At 39.1% G+C, this 12,375-nt stretch overlaps 2 protein-coding genes across 3 annotated transcripts in view; one reads left to right on the plus strand and one right to left on the minus strand.

The window, feature by feature from the left end:
• The window catches only part of LOC131049146 (pentatricopeptide repeat-containing protein At3g42630), a 92,435-nt gene that overhangs the window by 25,012 nt on the left and 55,048 nt on the right, over window positions 1-12,375 (minus strand). The window lies entirely within an intron of this gene.
• LOC131061848 (uncharacterized) lies at window positions 2,072-4,857 on the plus strand. Its single transcript, XM_057995711.2, has 5 exons — window positions 2,072-2,545; window positions 2,658-2,956; window positions 3,066-3,463; window positions 3,587-3,998; window positions 4,109-4,857. Exons 1-5 carry the CDS (start codon window positions 2,115-2,117, stop codon window positions 4,705-4,707), a joined length of 2,139 nt encoding a protein of 712 aa, XP_057851694.2. The 5' UTR covers window positions 2,072-2,114; the 3' UTR covers window positions 4,708-4,857.

The following is a 12,375-nucleotide window of genomic DNA, read 5'->3' on the forward strand; positions in this document are numbered from 1 at the left end:
GAGCTCATACGTCATATATGCCTTGATCAGGAGTTTCCAATATGCAAGACTACCTCACAGAGGAGTGATCAGAAGAGGACCCAGAGAGGTGAGAGTTTGTGACTCTTATGTTCATTTGCATCATCCACCTGGAAGTGACTAAAAGTTAGTCAATGATACCTTCACGATGAACATCACTAGGATATTGCAAGGCGGGATTCACAATCGACTATCTCCGGATGCACAAGAGCTTGTAAGGAGGTATGGTGCTTGGTTCATTCAGTTTCAAAAGTTTACTTATATCAGAGTTCATGGGTGTCCTTCACCTCCCTATATGTTGCCAAGGTATCCGACAGACAGGATAGTGCTACTTGAGGTGACTAGGCAGTTGGCAGCTTATGCGAAGGCATTCAGACACAGGCATGGAAATGGAATTCCCATGCCTATCATATTGGGGAATTCAGTTGAGGTATGTCCTAATGCTCAAGCCTTGGATGATGCAGAAAGGGAGTTGGCCTTATATTCATTCACGTTCTTTGCCTTAAGGGAGAATTTTGATCCTTATGGGTATATGGAAGAGACAGCTGGCAGGAAATACAAGCATGAATTTCAGGTAGAGGACTTTTGGATGAATCTCTCAAATGATTTAGAAGTGAAAAGAAAGATGCATTCTAGATTACCTTTAGATTTCATCAGGAAATACAAAGTCTACAGAGTGGCCGATCAAGCTTAGGACAGTGGCAGACATCTCCAGTCATCCTCTGACAGAGAGGACAAAGCAGTGAAGATAGATTGGAACGAGCCTGAGATTTCAGACTTGAGAGCCTTGATGGCCCCAGTTTTGTCATGTACTCGCAGATGGGTGGATGTACAACATCAAAAGTTAAGAGAACAGAACATACCAATGACTTTTACTTTGGAGGAAAAACCAGAAGAAGGAGGAGCAAGCGCAAGTGAAGACAATTCTCATCCTAGAGGCGCGAAGAGGAAAGAAAGACCTGAGAAAAGGGAACCCTCCAAGAAGAAGCAAGAGGCCAATCGAGATCGCTCATCAGGCACATCTTCTCGACATGAAAAAAGGACAAGTCAAGTTGAAGGACAAGAGAAGACGGTACCTGAGGTTGATGAATCTATGGAGTCAATGGTACAGAACATAGATGACAAACTCGCCGAATACTCGGCGAGTCACAAAAACTCGCCGAGTTTTTGCCCCTGGCGAGTAGTAACGACTTCTACTCGCCAGGAAACTCGCAGAGTTTTTGGCGAGTTTTTGCCAAAAACTCGGCGAGTTTTTGAAAAAAACTCGCCCGTGTTTTGTATACAGCCGAAAACGGCTTAAAACAAATTTGTTTTTTTGTTTTTCAATTGTGTTTTGGGCTGAGAAGGGGGAAACTCATTTGGAAGGCTTGGAAGGTGATTTGGGGTGGTTATTGAGTGATTCCAAGTGGATTTGAAGGGGATTTGAAGGGGATTTGAAGGGAAAATCAGATTCCAAGTAAGTTTTTTAATTTTTTTTTCTATGCTTTTTTAAAACAATTTGTTTATTTTTTGTTGCATTTAGATTGATTACAAATGATTCCTAGGTAGTCTAAATCATTTCTAAGTTATTTACACAAGATTTAACACAATTCTTGTTGAATTTTCACAATTTTTTTGAAGAATCTAGTTTTCAAAAAAAAATTCAAACCCTACTTTTTTTTTAAAAAAACTTCGAATGATGTCTAAATTTATTTAAACTAATGTAGATAGTTTGCTTAGTGCTAAATTGTTTAACTAAAATGTTAATTTTTTTTTGCACTTTGTATGTGTAGGTTAAGTAAGCATTAATCATGGCAAGGGAGCAATGGCCACTAGATCCATGCCCATCTGGATTTATAGGCACCCGTCCTAGAGGTGCTAGAGATGGGGCATGGAGGTATGCCTATGAGGGACCCGATCCTGGGTCAATTATATGCATACAGTGTGAGAGAATACTTCATGGAGGCATCAACCGCCTCAAATACCACCTTGCAGGAATAGATAGGCATGATGCTAGAGCATGCCCTGGGACCAATGAAGAAATAAAAAGACAAATGAATGCACTACTTGCAGCTGGGGAAGAGAAGAAACTGCAAAGGGAGAGGGCAAAACTAGCCATGAGATCAGCCATAGCTGAATCTCAAGGTGTTTCTATTGACCTTGAAGAGGAAGAAGAAGCACTTGAGGGCATAGTGGGCTCTCGGCGTGGCCCACGTATCCGCAAACCGACCATCAGCTCACCCATTGCTTCTGCTTCCTCTAGTAGAGTACCTGGTCGGGGCCCTGTTCCACTTCCATCACAACGATCAGGTTTGATAGGTGATTATTTTGTGCCCAGAAACACACCTGGAGGACAACCATCATTAGAGGCTAGTGGATGGAATAAGGAGGTACATGAGAAAACTGACATTGCAGTTGCTGATTTTTGGTACTTCAACAACATTGCATTCAATGTGGCGGAGAATGCTTATTGGTTGAATTTGGTGACTGCTATGACAGTTTCAGGAAAGGGGTACAAGGCCCCTTCTCGCAGGGATTTGAGTGGGAGGTTAGTAAATTACTACATAGTCCACTTGATTTCATTTTTAATTATTTTTTAGATTTCTTGTTTATTAAATCAAAATTGTGTACTAATACCTAATTTCACTTTGCATTTACAGGTTGCTCACAAATGCAGTTGCTAGGGCAAGAGAAGTGATGGAGGATCAAAAAATTGATTGGGCAAATTATGGCTGCACCATTCTTTCTGATGGGTGGACAGATGGCAAGAACCGCACCATCATCAATTTTTTGGTCGCTTGCAAGGACAATGTAGTGTTCTTGAAATCTGTCGATGCCTCCAACAAGGTGAAAAATGCAGAAACATTGGCTGGAATGTTGGAGCGTGTCATCATGGAGGTGGGGGTAGAGAATGTGGTGCAAATCATCATAGATAATGCAGCAGCATATGTGTCAGCAGGTAGAATCCTTTTGAATTATCACCTTTAGGCATTAGCAATATTCTCATTTGTTGTGGGCTTTGTTTTACTTGGTTGCATATTTCTTAAGAATAAATTCTTCTTTTGCAGGAAGAATCCTCCAAGAGAGGCACCCCACTCTTTTTTGGACACCTTGTGCAGCACATGTCCTTGACCTTCTTTTGGAGGACATAGGAAAACTTGAGTGGGTGACTCCAGTTGTGGAAGATGCAAGGAGGATCACTAAATATATCTACAATCACCCTTGGGTCCTAAATTTGATGAGACAACACACGCAAGGGAAAGATTTGGTGAGAGCTGGTGTCACAAGGTTTGCAACGATTTTCTTGACGTTGCAAAGCATTCTTGCTGCATTGACTTCTTTGAAACAAATGTTTGTGAGTGGAGAATGGCTTAACTCACCTTATTCAAAGAAGCCTGAAGGAGAGGCTGTCGCATGCATAGTCTTCGATAACCAATTTGCACAAAGGGCTGCAGAGATTGTGAAGGTTGTTACTTCAAAACTTTAATTTTTAAATTTTAGTTATTTTTGATTCAAGTCTCTCATTACTAATTTGTAACTTCATTATTTAAATTTTGATCTTTTTGTAATTTGTATTTTTCAATTGTAGGTGTCAGAGCCCTTGGTTCGAGTTCTTCGCTTGGTGGATGGGGATAAAACCCCAATGGGATATCTTTATGAGGCCATGGATAGGGCCAAAGAGTCTATCAAAAATTACTACAAGGGGGATAGGCTCAAATTTGATCCCATTTGGGAAATTGTTGATAGGAGGTGGAACAATCAGCTCCACCAACCCATTCATGCAGCAGGGTACTTCCTCAACCCTCGTTTTAGGTTCGGGGGTTCTTACTCAGATTCGAATGGAGAAGTCATGGAGGGCCTCAGTACATGCATTGAGAGGATGGTACCTGATGTTGAGGAGAGAGACCTCATTGTGAGTGAGCTCCAAAATTATGAGGGAGGAAGGGGTAAGCTATTCTCTTCAGAGCTGGCTAGGAGAGGAAGAACCACTCAAACCCCAGGTATAACATTTGCCATTTGGATTTTGGGATCTAAAGACTAAAATGATTGATAAATTATGTTTTCTCTTTTCTCTTTGCTTTCTAACTTTTCCATTTTATTTATTTTGCAGATGCTTGGTGGCAAAATTGGGGTGGAAACACCCCACATCTCAAAAAATTTGCCCTCAGAGTCTTATGTCAGCCTTGCAGTTCATCCAATTGTGAGCGCAATTGGAGCTTGTTTGAAGCAATCCACACGAAGAAGAGGAGCAAGTTAGCGCAGAAACGGCTCAATGACCTTGTCTACGTGCAATATAATCTTCGATTGCGCGTAAAGAAGGTAGAGGAACTAGAAGGTGGTCCAATTGACTTGGATGATATAGATCCTTACAGTGATTGGACATCACAGGAGCAGCCTCCATTGTTTTCCGACACTGACATCACTGATTTGGAGAGGCAGGCTATGGAGGAGGGGGGTGGATTTGGTTTCAGGCTGGATGACATTGAGGAGGATGAGGATGAGGATGAGGATGAGGATTCATTGCCAGTGCCAGAGGCAGGTGGAGACATAGCTTCATCCAGGATGGAGAATGAGTCTCAATCAACCATACCGAGCGAGGAGGCACAGTCACGCCCAGTCCCACAGCAGACTTATACGACTAGACAGTCTAGACCCTCTAGTTCTACCTCTCCCCATGTTTTTGCTAGAGCTGGGAAGAGGAAGTTGTAATTGTAATTTGTGATGATGTATTTACTTTTGGTTTTACAAAAACTATTTAGTAATTTACTATTTTGCTTCAGGCTTCCAGCCATCAGCATTCCTCATGAGGATGCGATTTTGTAGACACTTTGCATTTAAATATATCTAGAATCAGCTTGTTTCTTTTGTGCTATCATTTATTGACTCTTTGGATGCATCTTCTCATTAAAAATTGCAAAAAAAATGCATTTTTTACTAAGTTTAAGCGTGTTTTTAAGTTGCCAAGTTTTTCGCCGAGTTTTTCCGAGTTTTTCCCGAGTTTTCGCCGAGTTTTTTTCCCAAGGGCTTGGCGAGTCGAGCCGAGTCGCGAGTAGTTCAACTATGGTACAAAATGATAAACCTGAAAAGGGGAAGGCACCTCAGCATTCGTCAAGTCGATCTCCCCAAGTCAATGAGCTACATGAAGACAAGAATGATGATGAAGTGACATCTCCTCTCCGAGAAGACGAACCATTGCCTAAAGAAATACAAGTTAGAGAGACAAGATCCGCCATTCCGGATTGGTTGAAGGAGAGACTGACGAGGGTGATTGTGATTGAAGATGAGGATGATGTAATTGACTTAGAGAGCCTTATAGGAAATTCTCAAGAAGTAACGGAGAAGAAGAAGGCCACCAAGATGTCCAAGATGATCAGAGATGAGACAGGCTCCAGGAAGTTGCAGATAGCTACACCAATAGTGGACAAGTATGAAGGTGAAATCCTTGCAGATGAATATGACGTAGAGACATTTGAACTTGGTCCACTCACTGTTGAGCAGGCACTAGATGAGGCAACCGATTCATTTGAAGCACTTAAAGACAAGCTTAAGGAAGAAATGGAAAAGAATAGAAAGCTTGAGACAGAGGTCGGTGCCTGGAGAGGCTACTTTAGCCATCTCAATCAGCCCTTGGGACGTCAGGATCCAGCAGTGTCTCCTGTGCAAGCACTTCCCCTTGAATCAGTTGGTGAGGCAGAGAGAGTCGAGCTTGGTTCAGCTTATGAGCTCTTGGATTGACAACTTCCACACAGTTGCCGTTGAATTTACAACAAGAATGATGCAGACAATCCACTGAGCTATCCAGGTCCTTGAGATTGTCCACAACCTGATGATAACGGTAGCCGCTTTCGCTCACACTAGAGATGTTATCATTCCTGTTCTGCAAGTAATCAAGCAAACACCAAGGAAGATCCTAGCACAAGAAAAGATAATGGATGGAGGAGCTCATAATTTACTTCAGTGGTCAACTCTACTTCAGATGAAAGAGGTTCTTTTCGAGGACATCAGCACCAAATGCAATCAAGTTGAGGACGTCATCCATCCAATTCAGGACAAGGTGTTTGGGGTGTTGTGTACCATTCTTGGCAGGAGGATCGAAGTTGAGACAGATGTGGACCTTCAAGAGTTGGAAGAAAGAGTCAAAGTTATTTTTTGCAAAGATGAGAATGTCATCACAAATGAGCAACGGGATCTAATGTTCACTACTATGCTCCTGATTGAGAAGATCAAAGAACTCGAACCTGGATGGGAAACGGCTCTTCTCAAGGCCTTTGATCAGGTTATCCACTTGGAGGAGCGAATGAAGAATCTTCCCGAGATTCCTATTGCTGAGATTGAGGGAATTGTGTCTAGATTCGTTGCATATGCTAAGAAAGAACATTGGAAGGGGAATAAGGTTCTAGAAGAGAGGTTGTTATAAAATGATGTGGCATATTAATTATCATTGGTCTATGTTCCCTTGATTTTTGTGCCAATTAAATATTTGGCTATGCATTTAATATTGTTCAACTAAAAAGGGAACTTTTTGTAACAAACCCTAATTAGGGTTTAGGTGTCAAAATCTCAGCCATTGATCTTCTTTTGATCTAGGCCGTTCATTGTAATTGAGGATGCTATATATACCCTCACTCATTTTCATTTTGTCATGGTTAGAAATTGGAAGATTAGAGCTTTTGGAGAGAAGAAAGTTATTTTGTAGCAAGATTGAGCATTGAAGAAAGAATTTCAAGCAATTGTTGTCTATTTTGGTTTTGAGATCAATAAAATATTGAAGTTATGGTGTTTTATTGCAATTCTTGTGGCTACTTTCATGGTTGTTTACTTTCTTGAATCATTCTCAGTCGAAGTAGTATTTAAGTTTGAAGGACTAAGTGTTGGGCTTGATCTTTGGTCAGATTCACGTTCCAAACCACTAGCTTCTTACTGATTGTAAGGATGCCTTGTGTGGTCAACTAGAGATATCCATATTGCTTGAACCTTCAATCATTATTGAATTATTGATATGTACCTTCATGGTAGTGTCTATAATTCTTGATGGTTTGAAAAATCACTAATCACCTTAGAAGATCGCATCAATTCCAGTAGAGTTGTAGTTCCTTGGCAATACTGAAATTGGTAGAAGCTTACCGAGTCTAGCCTACATTGAGTCATTCTTAGGATTAGATTAAAATTCATCTCTTGCAAACCCTATCTTTTGATCTTTTTTGAAAACCTGTTAGTTTTAGGAAAATTATGTTCCTGCAGCTCGAAAACGTAAGGCCCCTTGAAGAAACAGCATTTACAACGACCACTGGTGCTTATCCACACGTAGAGATCCTACAACGAAGAACCTTGAAGTCACCCTGATTGATCCTTTCTCACGATATCTTCAGCATTCAGAGGCTTTACTCAAGAGAGGATAAGATACCCTTGGGTATTTTATTCTGTGTTTGATAGTGTACAAAATACACGTCAACACCTCCCATACTGATAATGCTAGTGGTTTCAATGTCATTCATTGCAGATTCTCTGTAGCTTGTGTTTTGTATCTATGTAATGGCCATAATTTACAACTGTTTACTATAGTGGCATATCCCAAAAATAGGCTTCTATTCAATATAAATAACATTCATCATTTTTTTATCTCGACTCCCTTCTTTTACAGCCCAAGAATGTTAACAACGTAAAACCTAAGCTATCCAATACACCTATCCTAACCCCATACTCATCTTAAATGGATCAAAATACAAGTCTGGGTGGACGAAGCTCCCCAAGGGTTCACTCAAGGTATTGCCTAGGAGTACTCGGGTAGCTTGGGCAATACCCTGGGTGTTAAATATCCAAGCAACTGAGAGGGGGCGGTGAATCAGTAGTCAGCTTTAAATCATTTCTTTTAATACTTCTACACATCTGGAACAACCATCAAAATTAATTAAAGCAAATATAACATGAAAACACATACACAACAAATCACACAATGAACACCAACTATGATGTGGAAAACCCAAGAAGGAAAAAACCACGGAGAATGTTAGTTCTCAAAAGGTGACACCGGTTAAGGTGATTTTTACAAAGGGTGGCTCACTACCAGAATGCTCACTATAGGTGGGCTCACTGTTGAAGAAAGAAGAAAGAAAAAGAGAATCCACCACTGATACACAAATTGCAATACTGGACTACTTCTGGTGCCTCAATACTCAATACCAATCACACACTTTACACATCAACATCAATCGGATTATTCCTTTTCAATCTCGCATATCTTCCACATAATGCCACACACATTTGCCACACTAACTCATTCAGATCATCCACATATTTATACTGTCTCCAAGAAACATAATCGTCTAAGTTGGCCAAGACAGAGATCTAAAATAGGTCAACACTAAACATTCTAGTGGTGGGAAGGAATAAGTAGACCATACTACAATACACATCAATGGTCAAGTCAACACATTACATCCATCACAAGTTCCGGACCCAAAACATGATTCATACGCTACACAAATGCCGATACTCAACCTTGAATTCCGGATCTAATCTGGACCCAAAATAACACTACCCAACACAACAGAAATAAGAATGAAACCAAGATACTCATGAATATAATCGATCAACACCATATCTGGTAAGAAGACAAATCCGGATCACCATCAATACACACAAACATAATATCAACCGAAACACATCTTCCGGAGCACCAACTCATATGTTGACATCAATGACAACCATCAACATCACATTTGCAACACTAGGCATGCCCAGACAATACCTTGGGTAAACCCAAGCAAACCCACATGCCAAACAAGCAAATAATAATAATAATAATAAAGCACTTTACCAAAAACATTTTGTTTAAAAATAAATAAATAAAACTAAAACAGAAACCTAAGAAATCTAAAAAATAAAATCAAAGTCTAAAATAAAAACAAGACTTGCCTTTCATTACAAATTGCCCAAACTCATTTTTTTCAAGTGCAAAGGTTGTTGGATGTTTTAGTGGTGCCAGATTGCAAAGATGTGAAGGAGCTTTTCATAAATGTCTAGGAGATCAAATAGCTTACACCAAGGAGATTCCCCATTCAAACATAAGTTTATTTTAAGTTCAATTTAAAAAAAAAAATTCTAAGTTTCCCATGTTTTTTTTTAAAACAATGCATTTTTGTTTTTTGATGTCACGTGGCATCTTCAGGTCCTCGAAATTAAAGTTGTTGAAGGTAAGTTTATGAAATTTCAATATTTTTTTACTTAACCTCAAGTCTACAAGAAAATTTTAAAAACATGACATATCTACTTTTAAAATTTTTAACTTGTCATGTTTACACTATATTAGGTTGTTGAGACTTGATCAACATCATACATGATTCTCTTGAGACAGCTTGTGAAGGTGTGGGAAGCATTGAGTGTCGTGGTCATTAGCAAATTTTGAAGTATGTGGAAGCAAGAAAATTCAAACAAGGCCCAAAAGATCATGTCGTTGATCCATGATGATAATTAGCAAGCTCAAGTGGATCACATCAAATCACAATGAGCTCATCATGAGTATGACCAGGTTTGTTGATATGGACAATACTTTTGGGAGAAATATATGATGGCATAGAGTTCATGATTCAAAAAATAATGTGCATAATACGAACCAAAGAGAAGGATCCCATAGAAATGTTTTTTAAAAGAGTGCAAAGAATCATTGTTGATCATTGGAACAAAATGACCACACCCTTACATCCTGTGTTTGCATTGTCTCCCAAATACTATAGCATGGAGATACTTTCTTTGCCTAGGAGAGTAGCAACATATAGAAATGCAAAAGTTGTTGATGGATACAACATTGCATTTTGAAGAATCTTCCTTGATATAGATGTGGAGAATACTATTGTGGTTAAGATTGTCAACTTCATAACATCAAAGAATCACAATCTTAGTGCTATTCGAGATAGGTACAAGGACACTCATACATGTCAATACATCCATGGGAAAAGTTCTATGTACCTTCAACCTCTAAAAATCAAACTTATATCATGGGTAAGTATTTTGTAACTTTTTGATATTCTGTATATTCTTTTGCAGCTATATATTATGGTTTATTTTTATCAATGTTGTAATCACTTTGTCTCCATTTTTTAAAAATTGTGATTTCTTAGGCTGGGCAAAACATTCCAACATCCACCTCCTATCACATAAGCAAGTCAATTACAAAGAAAAGGTGACAAATTGGGATGTAATCCCTAGTGTGCCAACTTGGATACATTTGTTGCACAACTTGCCACAATCTCTTTAGAGGATAAATAGACTCCTACACAAGATTTAGCTAGTGGGAGTGGCACTAGAGTTGCTCATGGTTTTAGCGAACCAAGTGATGACTTCACTACTCTTGATGAGAGCAATATGAAGATTAATGATCATATTTTCTGTTAATTTGACATTTAAGTTTGAATAATTCTAGTTTTTTAGTAAACTGTGGTATATATATATATATTACAGCCATACCCAGTCATACCAACCCGGAAAAAAAATGCCATACCAGCAAACCCATACTTGACCCCACACCCAAAATGGAAATTTAGAATAAACCCAAAGTAAAAATAGACTCCTGAATGTTGTGACCTTTTCACACATCGCCCCATTAAAACGGGGAGCCCCTCCTCTTTCTCGTTTTCCACGTTGGTTAGTTTAGGGTTTTGGTAGCATAGTGGGCAATTTTGAGCTTCTAGGAGTTTGAGTCTCAAGTTTTGAATTTTGATCATGCCTAATTGTCGTTTAGGGTTTTGAAGTTATGGGATCAAGTGCGTAAAAGTTGAGAGTTTAAGTGATCCTAATTTTGTCTAAGTGTGAGCCTTTTGAGCGTAAGCGTGTTTTTGAATGTCCTCGTCAGTGATTTTTAAGTGCCTAGGTGTTTTAGGACCATTAGGAGTTGTTTTCTCGCTCTTGTGAGGTTATTCAAGTTGATTTTGCACTTTATTCCGATAGGTTTCCTTTTGCTTCGCTCGAATTTTGGTAAATTTGCCTAAGTCTTGATGTGTTTTATTGAAAATTCTGAGTATCTAAGTGACTTTGAGTGGTTAAATTGTTAATTTCCTGATGAAAATCCATGTTCTAAAGGTCAAAATGTCAAAATTCCTGATGGGAGGTGCTTTTCCCCCACATTTCCGATGACCCATGATTTTCCCCCACTCAAAATGCTAATGGGAGAAGAATTTCCACTGGATTTCCGATGGACCTCTTTTTTCCCCATTCAATTTCCTGATGCAGGGCGATTTTCCACCAAGGTGACAGAAATCTAAGTGTTGGGAAATCCTCCTGATGACCCACGAATTTCCCCTAGGAGTGCAGATGACATTGATGATGATAAAATGTAAGTTCCTGATGATGATCGATTTTCCACCAAGCTATTCATGATCAAATTTTTGAAGATTTTAATGTGGATAGTGATTCCAAACATGAGACGAATTTCCACTAGTGCAAGTATTAATGATTTTGGATCCGGATGGCTATCCAGACAGGGGTCAATTTTCCCCCAAAGTGGTTTTTGAGCTGAATGATGAAATTTAAGTTGGAATTTTCACCCCAAACTGAAATTGATTTTCCCTTGGAAGCGTTTTTATACAAGTTTGATGAAATTGTATTGGGATTGTTATCCCAATAAGGGGCGATTTTCCCCAAATGCAATTTTAACGATTTTAATAAAATTTTCATTGAGATCTTTATCCCAACATGGGGTGATTTTCCCCTAGGAGGGCAAAATGATTTAAATTTTGAAAAAAAAATTAATAAGTCAGCCCCAAATTTAATTATTTTTGTGATTGCTAACAATTATTTAAAAATCAAAAAATAATTAATAAATGATTTGCAATAGAGCAAAGTTTTATCCCACATTGCTTGTGTGGTGAAAACTCGGGACGGGCGATTTTTGTTGGGAGGTCAAATTCCTCCTTTTTTTTGGTGATTTTCCTCCATGTTAGGTGGAGACATTGCTTGAGGTTCGCTGTGATTGTCTTCAGACCCTGATTTTTCACCATTGCTGGAAGTTCAATTTTCAGACTTAGTTTTTATTTCCCAGCGACTTCCACCTAAGGTGATTTTGATTGGAGGTGATTTTGAGGACATTTTAGTGCATTTTCAGAGGTTTCTATCGCTGTTGCAGGTCTAAATCACCATTATTGCAGGTTGTCCTCAGAAAAATTTTCATTTCCAGCCACTTCCCAACTTTGGCGATTTCACTTAGAAGGCATTTTTATGCCATTTTGGGGTCACATTCTGGGTTTATCATCATCATTCAGGGTGCCGGTAAGTCTGAAACTTCCATTTTCAGACTTGTCTTCAGAAAAACTTTCTTTTACCAGCCCTACATTCACACCCAGGATTGATTGTTTTCAACTTGGGAAGATTGTTTTCATCAAACTT

The sequence above is a fragment of the Cryptomeria japonica genome, chromosome 2, assembly GCF_030272615.1.
Source record: "Cryptomeria japonica chromosome 2, Sugi_1.0, whole genome shotgun sequence".
In the NCBI taxonomy this organism is placed as follows: domain Eukaryota; kingdom Viridiplantae; phylum Streptophyta; class Pinopsida; order Cupressales; family Cupressaceae; genus Cryptomeria; species Cryptomeria japonica.